Source organism: Oryzias melastigma, unplaced genomic scaffold (genome assembly GCF_002922805.2).
Source record: "Oryzias melastigma strain HK-1 unplaced genomic scaffold, ASM292280v2 sc00280, whole genome shotgun sequence".
Taxonomy (NCBI): domain Eukaryota; kingdom Metazoa; phylum Chordata; class Actinopteri; order Beloniformes; family Adrianichthyidae; genus Oryzias; species Oryzias melastigma.
This window is the reverse complement of record NW_023416903.1, coordinates 31,021-47,622: the sequence shown is the minus strand read 5'-3', so window position 1 is coordinate 47,622 and position 16,602 is coordinate 31,021. Positions and strand designations below refer to the sequence as shown.

General features: G+C 44.5%; 1 protein-coding gene across 1 annotated transcript in view; it reads left to right on the top strand.

Moving 5' to 3' along the window:
- The window catches only part of gon4l (gon-4-like (C. elegans)), a 39,000-nt gene that overhangs the window by 16,719 nt on the left and 5,679 nt on the right, over positions 1-16,602 (top strand). The window contains exons 11-23 of the mRNA XM_024262119.2: positions 2,700-2,801; positions 2,880-2,920; positions 3,114-3,196; positions 4,162-4,387; positions 4,451-4,537; positions 4,678-4,861; positions 4,932-5,082; positions 5,544-5,694; positions 12,788-12,904; positions 14,210-15,409; positions 15,485-15,725; positions 15,797-15,954; positions 16,027-16,224. Of these exons, the coding sequence (XP_024117887.1) occupies positions 2,700-2,801; positions 2,880-2,920; positions 3,114-3,196; positions 4,162-4,387; positions 4,451-4,537; positions 4,678-4,861; positions 4,932-5,082; positions 5,544-5,694; positions 12,788-12,904; positions 14,210-15,409; positions 15,485-15,725; positions 15,797-15,954; positions 16,027-16,224 (2,939 nt within the window). The remainder of the gene's footprint in view (positions 1-2,699; positions 2,802-2,879; positions 2,921-3,113; positions 3,197-4,161; positions 4,388-4,450; positions 4,538-4,677; positions 4,862-4,931; positions 5,083-5,543; positions 5,695-12,787; positions 12,905-14,209; positions 15,410-15,484; positions 15,726-15,796; positions 15,955-16,026; positions 16,225-16,602) is intronic.

The following is a 16,602-nucleotide window of genomic DNA, read 5'->3' as shown; positions in this document are numbered from 1 at the left end:
AAACCAATGCAACTGGGGGAGCAGAACGACACCAGCCCCACAGCAGCCCGGTCCTCACTCTGGAGGAGCATGAGGTGAGGCGCACGCTAAAGGCAGTCAACCCGAGGAAGGCAGCCGGTCCTGATGGAGTTCCAGGACGTGTGCTAAAAGACTGTGCTGATCAGCTGGCTGGAGTCCTTACTAAGATCTTCAACCAGTCCCTCGCCCAGTCCACAGTACCCCCCTGCCTGAAGTCCTCCATCATCGTGCCTCTGCCAAAAAAGACCATCAACGATTATAGACCAGTGGCACTTACACCAGTTGTGATGAAGTGTTTTGAGAGACTGGTCCAGAACCACATCACAACAACTCTGCCCCAAAGTCTGGACCCTCATCAATTTGCATACAAAGAAAATAGATCCACAGAGGACGCGGTGGCCACAGCACTCCACGCTGCCCTGTCACACCTGGAGCACCAAGGATGCTACGTGAGAATGCTCTTCGTGGACTATAGTTCCGCATTCAACACCATCAAACTGGTAGGCAAGCTGGAGGACCTGGGTCTGTCACCAACCATCTGTACGTGGATTACCAGCTTCCTCATCGACCGCAGACAGAGAGTCAGAGTAGGCAGCTACACATCCTCGGCTCTGAGCCTCAGCACCGGATCACCGCAGGGCTGTGTGCTCAGCCCCCTGCTGTACTCTCTGTACACACACAACTGCACCCCTGTACATCAAAGCAACGCCATTGTGAAGTTTGCAGACGACACCACAGTGGTGGGACTTGTATCTGGGGGAGAGGAGGCTGCCTACAGAGACGAGGTCAAGCAACTGTCCACATGGTGCTCAGCCAACAACCTCCACCTCAACACATCAAAAACCAAAGAACTCATAATTGACTACAGGAAAAAGAAAACAAACATCCCACCACTACTCATCAACGGGGACCTCGTGGAGAGGGTGGCTGACTTCCGCTTCCTGGGTGTTCACATTGAGGACAATCTGTCCTGGGGGGTGAATACTGCTGAGCTGCTGAAAAAGGCCCAGCAGAGACTGGACTTCCTGAGAATTCTGAGGAAGACCAGAGACTGCTGGTGTGGTTTTATCCTGCAACAATAGAAAGTATTCTAACATACTGAATATCCATCTGGTACTCCAGCTGTACGGTAGCTCAGAGGAAAACACTCCAGAAGGTCATCTCCACCGCCCAAAAGACCGTCGGCTGCCCTCTCCCCTCACTGGAGGAACTGCATCACTCCCGATGCCACAAGAGAGCACAGAACATCGTAAAAGACACCACACACCCTGGTCATCCCCAGTTTGAACTGCTGCCATCGGGCAGACGCTACAGACAATCCAACGCGAGGACTAACCTATTCAAAAACAGTTTTTATCCAACTGCAATCACCATCCTAAATGCTGCTATGAAATCAAATAACGTGTGTGGTTGAAGGGCTGTTTGTGTGATTGTCTGTAGGTATGCTAATGTTTTGATGACTTATTTATTACTCATTTTATTTCTGCTTTTTATTACTGTTTTTGTGTTAGGACTATTTATATACTTATCTTACTCTTAGTTTTTTTATTTGTATTTCTGTTTTATTTATTTATTTATTTATTTTTATTCTTAAACTACTTTTATTTATTATTCCCTAGGAAAAGTATGAATGATGCACTGATTAGTGAGCACTTTTAAATTTCGTTGTACATGTGACAATGACTAAATAAAATCTATTCTATTCTGTCATCACACTTAAATGTTTCTGGAAAGAATGGGTTTGTTTTTCCTTTTGAAGCACCTGTTCAGGTTTATGATCCCTTTAAATGATAGATTTAGTAATCTTGCAATCACACTTTTAGAAACTTATTAGTTAAAGCACATTCATTCTATTTTTCTTATATAGGAAAATATTTTGTTGTGGAAATCAGACAATATTGACTGTTCCCTTTAAAAAATAAATATTTTGTAATTTACCAAAAGAAAAGCAGCATGAATTTCTGCGAAAAGCAACTGGTATATGAGATCCAGTCGCTGTGCTTAATGCTGGGATTATTAAATAAAACTAATTTGACAATTTTTAACACTGACAGACATTAAAATTAAGGTAGATTCAATTTGTATCGGGATATGAATCGTATCGCCAGACTTGCTAATACACACCCCTAGTATTTTAGTGTCAAAAAGAACAAACTCTTGTTTTTCAATGAAACTCATTAAGATTTTGTGTCTCTCTGGATCCCTGACATCAGTCTCAAACACCTGTGATCATTAGTTTCCGGGTGAGTTCAGTTAAATAGAAAACACTAAAGAAGGTTCTTCATTATTTCATCAACATGTGGAAGAAGAAAGATCTCTGCTGCTGGAAAAACTGAAATAGCTGAATGTCTTGAACAAACCTTTGAAATTTCAGGAAAACTGCAGTGTGATCATCACTATTAAGAGATTAGTGTCTGATTCAGACACGCGGGTTGGTGGAGAAGAAGAAAATGATGAAAGTTTCTGCATACAAATCCATCAGATTAGAGAGCAGCTGCTAAAATACCACCACAAAGCAGCAGTACATGTTTGGAGCTACTGGAGTCTCTGGAGTACATCATTATGACGGTGTAGGATTCTCAGATCAAAGTGATCTATCAAAGGATGATTGTAAACATGAATGTTTGCATCCATTCAGACAGAAAACTGAAAACTTCTTCATTTCTGATGTTTCCTCGCAGATGAAGTTGAGGATGAGGATGACCCCGAGTACAACTTCCTGGACGAGCCTGATGAACCGGACCTAGAGGACTATAGAACGGACCGTGCAGTCCAGATCACCAGTGGGTGTTAAAGACCTGAACACCTTCTGTGGTTGAAGGTTCAATTCCTTTTCTAAACTGTGGCTGTTGATGTTTCAGAGAAGGAAGTGAATGAGCTTCTGGAGGAACTTTTTGATGCAGTGAGTTGAGTTTTCCTTTGTTCAATGCAGTCAGTGGTGTCAACTGCACACCTCAGTCCTTCACTGAGATGCAGAGAAACCATCGCTCTAAAGCCTGCAAAGACTTTGTTTTGTGTGCTGGTATCCTAACGAGGACCCTGGAGGATCATCAGAGTATTCCAGAAGAGCATGAACACGATTGTTTTCTGTGCAGCTGCGTGAGGAAGAGGCAGCAGCTGAGGATGAGGAGGCCCCGTCAGAGATCCTTCCAAAGTTTAACACCCCTCAAGCTCTACGGTAATTTCTGAGAGATCTGAATAAAGCTGATGGGTTCACAGAGCTCAGAGTCTGTTGGAAGCAGGAACAATGCAAACCAAGAAGGTTCTACCAAAAATCAGAGTCCCAGTGTGAGAGACGACCGTGCTTTAGTGACTTCAGCAAAAGACAGGAAGGGTTACTCCAGCATGGACCTTTGATGTTCAAACAACCTTTGAGAGGTTTGTTCCATCTCATTGCAGGTCTCCCTTTAGTCTCCTCTGCAGTTGTTTCAGGTTTTGATAATAAATAAGTAGAAATCCAAAATGACTTTAAGATCTGAGACCATTACAGTCATGACAGCATGCCAGTTTGACAGTGAGGATTCAGTTTTTATGGTTATAATCTTAGAGCGCAGCAATGCTAGAATATCTGTTTTTAGAAGAACTTTCATTGACCTCTGAACTTTAAAAGCCCTTTTGAAGTAAGAACAGCAAAATTCAGATTGGTATTGTTGTGAATGGGTGGTGTCGGTGAATCTGTAGTTTCGGTGAATTCTCCTGAAGGGACAGAGCAGCAGAAAAGTGCTGCGACTGTTTGGGTTGGGAGGAAGAGAAACATCCTCGGCTGCTTCTTCTGCTCCAAGAAGATGTGGAGGAGAACTCAGCTGGGAGGAAACAACTCAGGAAAGCATGTCTAGTTGTACTTTACCATTTGTACAGTTAACACAATATATAATATATACAAACAACCAATAAAAAGGAATAGGCAGAAGCTCATGAGTCTAACGTAGCCATCATTTGGTCAGAACTGCTGAGCACACCGAAAGTATCCATTTGTTGTCTCGGTGTGCTGTTGATGCCAGTCCCAGTGGCTACATGCTCCTCTCTCTCCTGGGTAGTTCATAGCGCTAGCTGTAGCTACTTACAGCTCCACACTGATGTGATGCTTTAGTCTCTGGCAGTGCAGAAGTCTGGTTCTGGTTCTGAGTTTCCTCTCTGGTCCAGCTTTGAGGCTCCGTTAGCCAGCATGCTGACAGAGCGGCGGCAGACGGTCCGAAGGCAGTACGAAGCTGTGCAGCAAAGACGAGCCCTCCAGGACACCACCAACCAGCCTCACCACAGCACCACCCAGACGGGCTCCCCCGCCTCAGTCCTGGTGCTGCCCGGCCTCTGCTCCACCCTTCACCTGAACCCCGTCCAGAAGCTGCAGCTCCAGCAGCAGATGCAGCAGGTGAGTCTGCTCCATCCTCACTGAGCTTTAGGTGAGCTGCTGGACTGAACCGTGTCTTTGCAGCACGTACAGCTGCTGACTCAGCTGCATCTTCTAAGTCGTCGTGTTCCTGCCCTGAACCACCAAGCCTGCCTCAGCAAACGGTACCTGGTGAGTTCTGTTACCATGGTTACTGTGTGTGGATGGCTTTGAGTGTTGCATGCTTGGAATGACAAGACTGATGGTGAATCTAGACGGTTCCGATGGTTCCAGTTCTGTCTGAACGTCTCGACGTTCTGTTGTCCTTCCAGGAAGAGCTGCAGAACTTCGCCTGCCGGAGGGAGGAGCTTCGTCTGACCAGCACTTTCAGAGCGTGTAATCTTCAGGGGGCGTTGGATCTCCTGCAGGAGGTGGAGCAGAAAGACGAGGCTCCTCCTCTCCCACCCTGTGCAGCTGCCAAGCGCCTCCTCCCACACATGACTCCTGCTGTCTGCAGTAAGGAGGAGCAGAGACCGCCGTGGCGTCCTTTCAGCATCTTTGGTCATCTTCTGCTATTTTCCTTTAGGCCACGCCTTCCCGTTGATGCCAGCGGACATCGCCTGGCTGTTTGCCACGAGGCCCGTTTTCCTGCACCCAGAACTGCTCCCAGTCTGCAGCCTGGACCCAGCCCTCCACAGCCGACCCCACAGGAGTGTGTACACTGCAGGAGAGGACAGGTACGCCTGGCAAACACACCTATGCTGTGAAGCCGTCAGCCTCTGATGGTCCAGAGTTCAAGCTCAGTCTGGGGCTGCAGACCTCAGACTGCTTGGTAACGTAGTTTGATGGTACGATGGTCAGAAGTGACAGACTGTACAGGTTTTAGGGCGCCCCCTACCTGCGGGCCAGTTTAAGCTCCTTCAGTGTTGTCTATAAGACAGAAGAACTAAACAGCAGCTCCTCTTCTGTCCTCCACACAACAAAGGACGGAAGTAAAAGAACCACAAGGCTGAAACGTCTGCTGGAAGTGAGGAAACTGAGACAGAGTTCATAACAGTCAGCCCTGTAGTCTGAAGTGTAGAAGTAAAGTAGCAGCAGGTCAACCAGGTGGACCTGAACTAGCAGCTTCATTACACCAACGCTGTTTGCTCCCTGAACTGGCAGTCAGATTCCCAACAAACTGAAACTTCTCTTCCAGGCTGATCGTTCTGGGTCTGAAGCATTTTGAAGGGGCGATCCAGCCGGATCAGCTGATGACCTCCTACCTGTTGTGCAAAAGCCGATGGAATGTCCGGAAACATATCCGAGAGATGAGCGGTCCCCGAGCTCCGCAGGGCAACGTCATCCAGGTGATTCGGAAAAGACACATTCTGATTTGCTCTGTTTTGTCCAGGAGCTGATGACATCACTCCAGCTCTCAACACCTGACCACTGACTCTACCAGAGAACTGGACTCAGTTTCCTCCCCCTTGATGTTCCAAACAGGAAGTAGTTCAAAGAAGCCAAAATCCCATAGACTTCAATTGATAGACACATATACCTCATTAATCTTTACGGAAATTCTGCCACTGTCCTTGCTCCATACATCACACCACACAGTTAAATGTGATTAGGCATAAAAAATTGAAAACAAAACCCATAATAGAATAAAATGAATGGTAAGTTTAAAAAACGTTTAAAAGTAGTTGTAAAAGTTCATAATTTAAAGTGTAAAATACATAAAAGTGATGGTAAAAACATTGTAAAAACATTGATCAGTGACCTCGTCTTTTGCCACCTCCCCTCCCAGAGGCGTTATGGAGTCGAATAGCTCTGGGCACAAAGGACTTCCGGTCACAAAGCTCCTCTGACCAGAGAACACTGGTGTTCTCCAGAATGTTCTTCAGCTTTTCCTGGATCCTTCGCTCCACCATCAACTCCACTGTATACAGACCCAGTCCCATAATGCAACCAATTTCAAATTTTTAAAAGTTCATAAGGGAGAGAGCTTCTTTTCTGTCTTGAGGCTCTCTTTCGCCTCCTCAGATCTGCAATGATATTCTTGACTACAGAGTCGCTATGAATCATTTCTTGGTTTAAAACACCCTTTGCTCCGGTCTTCCATATGTGCGTGTTGATTACACACATGATCAACCAGAATAACCGTCTCTTGGTATCTGGGATTTCCTCAGAGAACAGTGCGAACATAACAGAACACAAGTTGATGTTTACATTAAATGCAACATTATACATTTTTTTTCCTTATTTCTTTGGTTCTATAACAATTTATCCGCAGATGTTCCAGAGTTTCATCATCATTACAGGAGGTCATTGGTTAAATTTTCGTTTTAACGAAACGGCTCCACTTAACAATGGCTCTGACTGGGAGTCTGTTATGTGACATGAGCCAGACAGTGTCTCTCATGTTTTCGGGGATGATTTTGTCATTGATGTTTTTAATTGCTTGGGGACTATTTTCTACATTACAATATTTAAAATGTACTTGTCCCCCATTTGTTTGTTTAGTTAAGATTTTATAAATTATTTTGGATGAAAAACCAATCCAATTTATGTTGAGATGATGACATTTACTTATAAAATCCCCAAAAAGTAATTTATAATATGGTACTCTTGTTCTGGCTCTGCCTTTTTAAGTGTTCCAATGACCTCCTGTATTTTCAAACCACCCAGCATTTCTGTTCATAGCGCTCTGTACTAAGTTTATGAATTGAATATATAAAGCTATACTTAAATCGGGTACTCCAAGACCTCCATTTTCTTTGCTTTTATACATGAGAATCCTTTGAGTTGCTTCTCTATTAGTCCCCCACACACGTTAAGCTATTTGTTTTTTTTCCAATCTTTATTTAAAAACATTGAGAAAATTATGAAACATTACATTCAAATTCACCTCGAGCCAGTCTTGGGCCCTTTATTTATATCTCCATTCTCAACATTTATTTTTTCTAACAATTTAACTAAATATCTAACAAGAAACAAGAAAAGGAACAGTAGATGCAATATTAGGGAAAGGAAAAAAAAACAAAAAAACAGGGTCCATTCATCTTAATTATAATTACAAGTCAGACATGCTCATTACTTCCATTTGTTGCAAGTGATTAACATAGAAAATCCATCGTGACCATATCTTAAGGAACTTGGACAATTGTATCCGAAGTGAGTTGGTCTTTCCATCTGGCAGATTTCATTTACAATGTCTATCCATTTGTCTGAGCTGGGCACGGTGGGGAGGAGCCAGTGTCTAGTCAGTGTTTTTTTTACCCGCAGTTAGTAGTATTCTGAATAAATTTTCATTAATAGGTTGTAGTTGTATCTTACCTAAAATCAAACTATTAAAATGACACGGTATTGTCTCATTTAATATAGATTAAATGTGTTTATGTATTTCCTTCCAAAATTGTTTGATTATGGGACAATCCCAAAATATGTGGTAATGGTTGACGTCTCCGCACCGTCTCCAGCTCTTTTTATCTTCGTTTCCAGGTTTCTTTTGTTTGGGAGTTATAAAAAACCTCATCAAACATTTCTATCTGAACTCTGTCCATACATGTGAATTTGTACATTTCCACACTGAAATGCAGCAATCTTTTCATTCTTCATCTGTCATAGTCGTGTTGCTTTCTTTCTCCCACTTGCTTTTTATGTATTTAGTTGAAGTAAGTTTTTTATTCATAAATCCTTTGTAAAGTCTAGATATCATCCCTTTTTTACATTTTCCTTTGTATGACATTAATATTGCACTAAGCACTGGTTCTTGCGTATCTATGTTGTGTAGGGTTTCTTTATTAATATTGTGCGCAGTTGCAATATCTGTAAAAGTCATTTTTCCCTAGGTTATGGTTGTCCTTAAGTGATTGGAATTCTTTCATTTTTCCTTTGTCAAGTAGAGAGTAATATGTGTTCAGCCCTTGCATTGTCCAGTTAAGAAATCTAGTGTCTAATTGATTGAAGTCATGGTCGTATGCGCACCATCTTACAATTTTTAAATTGTTGTGTAGTCTGTATCCCTCCTTAATTTGGGACCACATTTTTAATTGTATCACTATCCAGGGATTTTCAATTTTGCTTAGGTTTTCCCCTATGTCTTTGTTTCCCATTAATGCCTGTAGTGGGGGGTCTGAAACTAAAAGTAATTCTATGTCTTTCCATCGGGCATGGTAATTTGGGTTGCAGTGAGTTATTAGCGGTTTGAGTTGTGCGGAGTAGAAGTAATCTTTTAAATTAGGTATTGCCATCCCTCCCTTCTCTTTAGAAAGCTGTAGGGTTTTAAATCTAACTCGTGGCTGTTTGCCCAGCCAGATGAATCTTGAAAGGATTTTGTCCCATTGCAAAAACTGTTGTCTGGTGATTTTGGCAGGAAAGGCCTGAAACAGAAACAGGAATCTCGGTAGCTGGTTCATTTTCACTGATTCGATTCTTTGGGTCAGACTCATATGAGGGATGGCGGACCACCTATTAATGTCTTGTTTTACTTTTAGGGTTAGATCTTCATAATTATATTTGTCTACGTTATTCATATCTTTGGGAATTATAATTCCCAGATATTTTAGAATAGTCAGATCCCATTTGAGATTTAATTTAGTACGTAGTGAGATTGGTAGGTTATAGTTTAGAGTCAATATTTGCGTTTTTCCCATGTTTAACTTGTATCCTGCATAATATCCAAATGTATTTAAACACTTGAATAAACTGGGCAATGATTCATTTGGTTCACCTGTGTAAATTATGACGTCATCAGCATATAAAGCCACCTTCTGCTCATCCCCCCTAATAGGTATTCCTTTCACATCATCAGTTTGCCGGATCAATTGAGCAAAGGGTTCGATGTAGAGGGCAAAAAGGAGGGGTGAAAGCCCACATCCCTGTCTTGGTCCGCGTTCCAGTTCAAAAGAGTTTGATAATTGCCCATTCATTTTTATACGGGCGGTTGGGTTTGTGTACAGTGATTTTATTATTTTAATGAATTTGCAAGGAAGCCCAAATCTCTCAAACTTTATATAAAAAGCACCAGCTGACGGAGTCAAAAGCTTTTTCGGCATCAAGGCTGACCGCTGCTGCCTGCATTTTGTTTTCTTGAATATGGCAAGGTTCGTCTTATGTTATCATGTGCTTGTCTTTGTGGAAAAAAGCCTGTTTGGTCAGTGTTGATGAGATATGGCAGCACAGATTCTAATCTCTTTGCCATGATTGTTGTGAACAGTTTATAATCAACATTGAGGACTGCGATGGGTCTAAATGAACTGCAGTTGAGTGGGTCCTTTCCTACTTTTGGAATCACTGATATAGTGGCTTGTTTCCATGAGGGTGGTATTTTATCCTCTTTCAATGCTTTATTTAAAATTTGTGTTAAAAAAGGTAGTAATTCAATTTTACGTTTTTTGTACCATTCTGATGGGAAGCCGTCTGGCCCCGGGTGCTTCATTTGCTTTTAGATCTGTTATTGCCCTTGATACTTCTCCTTTGGTTATTTTAGCTGTAAGTGGCTCAGGTGGTAGAGCGGGTCGGCCAATGATCGAAGGATAGGTGGTTCAATTCCAGCTCCCGCCAGCCAAGTGTCGTTGTGTCCTTGGGCAAGGCACTTAACCCTACTTGCCTCCAGTGTGGCTCCACTGGTGTGTGAATGCGTATGAATGTTCCGGTGATGGTCAGAGGGGCCGTTGGCGCGTACTGGCAGCCACGCCTCTGTCAGCCTGTTCCAGGGCAGCTGTGGCTACAATAGTAGCTTACCATCACCAAGTATGATTGAGGTGTGAATGAATAATGGATACACAATGTAAGCGCTTTGAGCGTCTGGAAAACTGAGATAAATCTAATCCATTATTATTATTATTAAGTAACTTGTTTTGATCCTCTGATATAACTGGTAAATTAAGTCTTTTTAAAAAAAATTGTATCTGGTGGGGATTCTTTACATTTGGTTGTGTGTATAAATGTTTATAAAAGTTTAGGATAATTATTTGGATTTCGCTCTTATTGTGTACACATATTTTGGAACTTGGATCTCTGATTTTGTGGATTGTGTTATCTGCTTCTTGTCTTTTTAATTTACTTGCTGTAGCGGCCCCCTTGTGGTCATAAACGAGATGCGTTGAGCTTCAAACAAGTGCTTACTTTATTGGTCTCTTTGATACAACCATCTAAAGTACTTATGCTCTGTGAAAACTAAACAAAAACACAACAAAGCCATTTTTTAGTTTCACTTGTATACAAAACATGTGTCAGTTAACAGATAGATAGATAGATAGATAGATAGATAGACCTTTATTGTCATTATCACAAGGACAATGAAATTGCAGCAACCGTTTCAGTGCAAAATAAGAAATTGGCATAAAAAAAACGAGAACATAATATAAAATACGATATAAAGTATAAAAAATATGTAGAAAAATATATACAATGAATTGTGCCATATAAGTGTGTATTGTCCATCATAGTATCCAGACTATGAGCATATATGTACATTATGGATGTGCAAAAAAGCGAGAATTTAAATAACCAGATTTACATATGCATATGTACATAAGCAGTATATAAATATATGGACTTATACCATGGTCTGGGTGAATACTCGATTATGATTGGCTGCTGGGTGTGCATTAAAAAGTGATAATGCACAGTAATAACGCACACCTAAAAAAGAAGTTCCGGTCACACAGACCAAACGTTCGATATCACTGCGCAGGCTTCTTTAAAACACGTTTTTCCTTCATCGTCTGGACAAAACAAGCAGTAATGGATGAACTTTCTCTCTGAACTGATGCTTTATTCAACTTATTGTAGCGACCAGCATTTATATTCCTCTCCTTTTGTAAGGTAAATTTATATTGACAAATTGGTTATTCTCTTTCTAATAAAACACCACTCGACATGAAAGGTGTAGTCTTCTGTTTCACCACAAGAGGGAGTTTCTCATTTTAGAGCAGCTCAGAAGAACGAACCTGCTGTGAAATGAAACAGACAGAAGCTGATTGTGTTCTGTTTATATTCTAGCTGCTCACTGAAGGCTTAACGTCAGAAAAAGAAGAAAAATATCCACATTTGTCCGGGTCTTTCTTTCAAAACAGTGACACTTTACCGCTGCGGCTGAGGTCTGTAACGGCTTCCGGCTTCATGTGTCCCCGTGACAACAAACTGCATCACAGATGAAATAGTCCGCCTTTTGTGAAAAAATGAGCTAAACCAAAGAAATAACAAGAATAAAGTACTAAATATTGATTGAATGTTTACTTATTTTGTAAATGACCATGGTATAAGCGGGATAATACCCTCCGAAGAGTGCATTATGAGAAATTCCGCTTCGCGTCGGACGGTTTAATCGTGGTCCACAAAGAATCGGTTATTGTTGTACATGGTTTGTTTTTTCTGCCAGGCTCTTTTTATCACTTTATCTTTGGCTCTGAAGCTTAAGAACTTGGCTATGATGGCACGCGGTTTGGACTGTGGTGTAGCAGGCTTTGGTCCAAGAGCTCTGTGAGCTCTCTCTATCTTAACGCCGGAATCACGTGTAATATCCAGTGTCTCAAAGAGCAGTTTTTCCAGAAAGACGACCATATTAGTGCCTTTCGCCTCCTCGGGGATGCCGTATATTCGGATATTGTCTCGCCGAGCGCGAGCCTCCTGCTCTGTTAGCTTAGCTTCCATGCTATCTTGCCGCTGTAGAAGTTGCTTTAGCAGCGTGGATGCCGCTTGAATAGTTGTTTCCACATCATCAATACGAGTTTCAGCCTCATCTATTCGAGCTTCCGTCTTCAGCTGGTTTCTTTGGATCTCTGAGAGTTGTCGTTGGTTGTCCTGTCGGAAGCTTTTTTTGTTCTTTTAAGATCTCTTCCAGGCTAGCTGGTTCGGGTTAGGGTTAGGAGAACAAGTGTTAGGGTTGTCACCCTAGTCTTTGTTAGCGGAGTCTGCTCTCCCTGTAACACCTTTGTGTCTTGATCAGCCCTGTGAGTTCATCCGTTTTGTTGGAGAAGGCGTTGATATTCCCCATCAGGACGGAGGGAATGGATGGCTTGAAGCGGCGCCGGTTAGCAGTCTTAGCCTTCGGCCGTGCCTCGTATTTATGACCAGCCCTGGTACTTCCATACAGAGAAATAATCAGCTGTTATCAGTCAGAATAAACACTTTTAAACATCTTGATAACCCTCTTATTATTCATGTTTTTCTGTTGTTCAAGTTATTCAAGTTAGAAACTGACCAATCAGATGCCTCAGTAAAAGTGAGCGGAGCCTTTTGGCCCCCACATCTAACATTCATAACGTTTGACAGATTACATGTAGCCAGCTTTCCAGTGGAAGGGGTGTGGCTTTCCAACAAGCTCACTGCTGATTGGTGAGAGTGGTTGCTATAGAAACGATGACTCAGACTGACTGACAACGTCTGCCTTTGTTCTCCTTTTGTGTGTCAGAAGGAGCTGTCGACAGGTAAATACATCTGCTTTTCTTTCAGACTTTTATCCAGCGGGGCATCCTCCCCCAGATGACCCCGGTCTGCAGAAGAGTGGAGCCTGCAGACCAGAAGCCCCCGGTGGACAGAAACACCTCCAGCATGCCGAACTGGCTCAAGGTCTGAGTGGGAACCAAACCCTCATCTTAGCTTGTTGGTTGTTGCTGGATGACAGAATTTTGAAACAACTTTTAGAATTATTTTGCTTGTTTAGATGTTTGAAGGATAACACACGGGTCCTTTAGCTGCTGTTGGTTGATCAGCTGTTTTACAGAAGGTCATGTTTGTCTCCAGCCCAACTCCAACTGCAGGAAGAGGGTGTTTGCTGTGATAGCTGCTATTATGCTGTCCCTTAGTATGGAGAAAGAGGTCAGGACACTTGAGTGCCTGCTAGGGTCAGAGGGTCAGGATAAGTCCAAATAAAATCACAACATCTTCAGTTCCAAGTATTTGCACCAAACCCTTTCTGCTGGTTGAATACTTCTTCCTTCATTGTCACTCTAAACATTCATGTATCTAGGTATAATACAGGACTGTAGAAAGTGAGTCTTTCTGGATGAAGCTGGTTTAGAAGCTGACAGAGACGTGGATATTCTGAAGGCTTTAAAGCAGATAGTAGACCTGTTAGACGCTCTTCTCAGACTCAAACTGCTTGACTCATTAAACTGTGATGTACATGGGAACGTATTCACTTGGAGTTCATCTTTGGATCCACATTAATGTGAACAAAACTTCCTTGTGAACTTCCTTTCAAACAAGCGTCAATCACTTCTTGCAGATGAAAGTGTGAACGCTCTGACATTCACAGCCTGAGCTCAAAGAGCAGAAACCACATTCATCAATCCAGACATTTTGATTGACTATTGAGTTTGCCTTTTGTGTTATATGTTAAACTTTATAGAGTTTAAGGTTTCTGACTCCAGGTTTCATCAAATGTTGGTGTCTTTCTCTAAGGTTGGATTATCATTTGCCATGAGTCGTTTCCTTCACTTATACTGAAAGAATGGAACCAATAGTGGAAGCTCCGCCTTCAGCAGCTCAGCTTCTCTGTCACCAAACAGAAGTTTATGAGTTGATAAGAGAGAAACCTGTGTGAAAGTTTTTATGCTCTGCTCTACACTAACATCCAAACATGTATTCAGAGGGTTATGAACTGAGTCCAGGCTCACACTAAAACCGTTCCGGCTCAGGTGCAACGTGGGAGCTCTATAGCTAGGCAGATGGCCGCGGGGGCCGGGCCACGTAGGTCGGGCATGATCGTATGCAGTGAGAGTTCCTCTCACACTTTTGAAGATACGTAAAGACTCCAGCGGCCGCACTGGAGCTGTAACGGTTGCAGTGTGAACCCGGGATGAGGCTGCAGCCAATGGCAGAGCAGCAGTCCAGTGTCTAACTCGTTACCTGACCTTTGACTTTCACCTGCAGAACAGTCAGCTCATCATCCAGAAGAACAGACTGGATGGGAATTGTTACCCTCTCACCCTCCCCCAAGGCTGCACCCTGAGGCTCCACCCCTCTTATGTCAGCAAGTCCCGCCCTGCTCGCCGAGTTCATCGCCGCCTCTTTACTCTGGCCCACAATGCATCTCTGCTTCCACTGGCCAAAGCCTTTACAGACAGACAGGTGGGCACACAGGTGAAGGAGGAGGAGGAGGAGCCAACTAGCTGCCTCCCTCCTCCCACCCGGTTCCCCTCTAATCCTGGGCCGATAACGGGAGCTCGATCACCCGTCCCGTCTCCATTTAGTTCAGTGGCAGCTGCTTACCAATGCCCCCCCCCTTTGTGTGGCATGCAAAGCCAGGTTCTGCTGTCTGGTCATGGCACTACAACTCCCAGCATTCCATGCTCAGCTGTTGCAGAAAGTCCATATTATATTTTTCTTCAGATGATGTCTACTCCAAATATTTCTGGGACACTTGTTTCCCAGCATGCACTGGTGCAACAAAAGCATGAGGAAGGTGAAGTAGTGGGGGGCTCCACATTTGAGAAGCTGATGAGACGAGAAAAGGAGGAGAAGACCTCGTCTATGAGTCCAGCCGGAGCCTGCAGAAGAACTGAGGAGCAAAAGGAGGCAGGGAAGGAGTTTGAGGGGTTGGATGGGGCAGAAGGAGAGCAAGAGGAGGGCCTAGCAGGAGCAGGGGAATGGGGGGGCGATGGGGGTGTAGAGGAGGGTGGAAGACATGGAGAGGAGCAAGAGGGGGGAGGAGACAGGGAGGAGGAGGCGGGAGATGGGGAGGAGGGTGGAAGACATGGAGAGGAGCAAGAAGGGGGAGGAGACAGGGAGGAGGATGGGGGAGATGGGGAGGAGGGTGAAAGACATGGAGAGGAGCAAGAGGGGGGAGGAGACGGGAAGGAGGAGGGGGAAGAGGGGGAGGGAGAAGACGGTGGGCAGGCGGGAGGAGACGGGGGGCAGGAGGGTGGTGGACATGGGGACGGAGGTGATGACGAGAAGGGGGAAGGAGGAGATGGGGAGGAGGGAGAGAAAGATAAAGATGACTGTCAAAGAGATGAAGAGGAGGAGGACGAGGAAGAGGAGGACTTTGATGACCTCACTCAAGATGAAGATGAGGAGGAAGTGATGTCATCAGCTTCAGAGGAGTCTGTGCTGTCGGTTCCAGAGCTGCAGGTAACAGGAAGTCTGCTCATCTCATGGAGGGCTCCGTCATTGGCGGCCTCCCGGTCATGTGACCTGTGTCCACAGGAGACCATGAAACAGCTGACCTGGCTGGCGGCGGAGCGACGGCTCTGTGGAGAGAGAGACTCGGATGAAGACCACTCCCCCACCTCCCCCGGCTCTCAGGAGGAAGAGGAGGAAGAGGAGGAAGTGAATAAGGAGCCAGGATCAGGAGAGGGGAGGAGTGCCGCGTCCAGTCTGGATGAGGAGGTGCTTCACAGTAAGAGGGCGTCCAGGAGAGGAGGGCGGGGCCCCAAACGAGGACGAGGTCAGTGGTGCGTCGGACAGTAGGCGTCCCTCTTCTGTCTGCATCTGTATCAGTCCATCTGTCTCGGTTAGACCGCAGCCGTCCTCGCCGTGGCCTCAGGAGTCGCCGGTTGGAGCGCCGCAGTAAAGACGCTGCCAAGCTGTTGCTGCTTTATGACGAGAACATCCTGGACAACGACCCCCACAGGGACAGCAAAGACGCGGCGTTCGCTCACAGCTACTTGAGCCGGGTGAGCGCGGCGGCAGCGGAGGCAGCCTCTAAGGTGTTCAGTGACACCAACAGGATTTCTCTGTGTGCTCAGGTGTGTGAGGCGCTGCAGGACATACCTGGGCAGGTGGAAGAGTTTGTGTCGTTGCTGAATAGATTTGAGCAGGTTGCGGATGGACAGGAGGTGGCGCTGCTGTTCAGGAAGCTGCGCTTCATCTTGGGAAACCGGACGGATCTTCTCCGAGACTTTGCAGCATTCCTGCATCCCGACCAGGCCCTGCAGTGCGGACTGGTGAGCCGGGACGGGGTTCTAGGGTTCTGGCTGAAGGTCTCTGCTCAGGTGTTGGTCCTCTCAGAGATCGTTTCCTTAGCATCATGATGCTAAGGTTCAGCCCAAAAGCTCCTCCACATCTTCTATCAATCAGTCGTTTCCACCTCCCTCTCCTATGCCATTGTGTGCTAGGGAGGCAGTCCAAGGAAGACAGACCTAAAGAAATGAAACGGACTTGTAGCATGTATGAATTAATATTATTCAGAAGTTGTTTGTTTGGGCTAGAAAGGTTCGACTCAGGGAGGACAGTGAAAACAACAGACAAGGCTAAAGGTGAGTTGCTGATGCGAATGTATTTACAATATACAGTGATTTCAAAATTTACAACACATATGAACA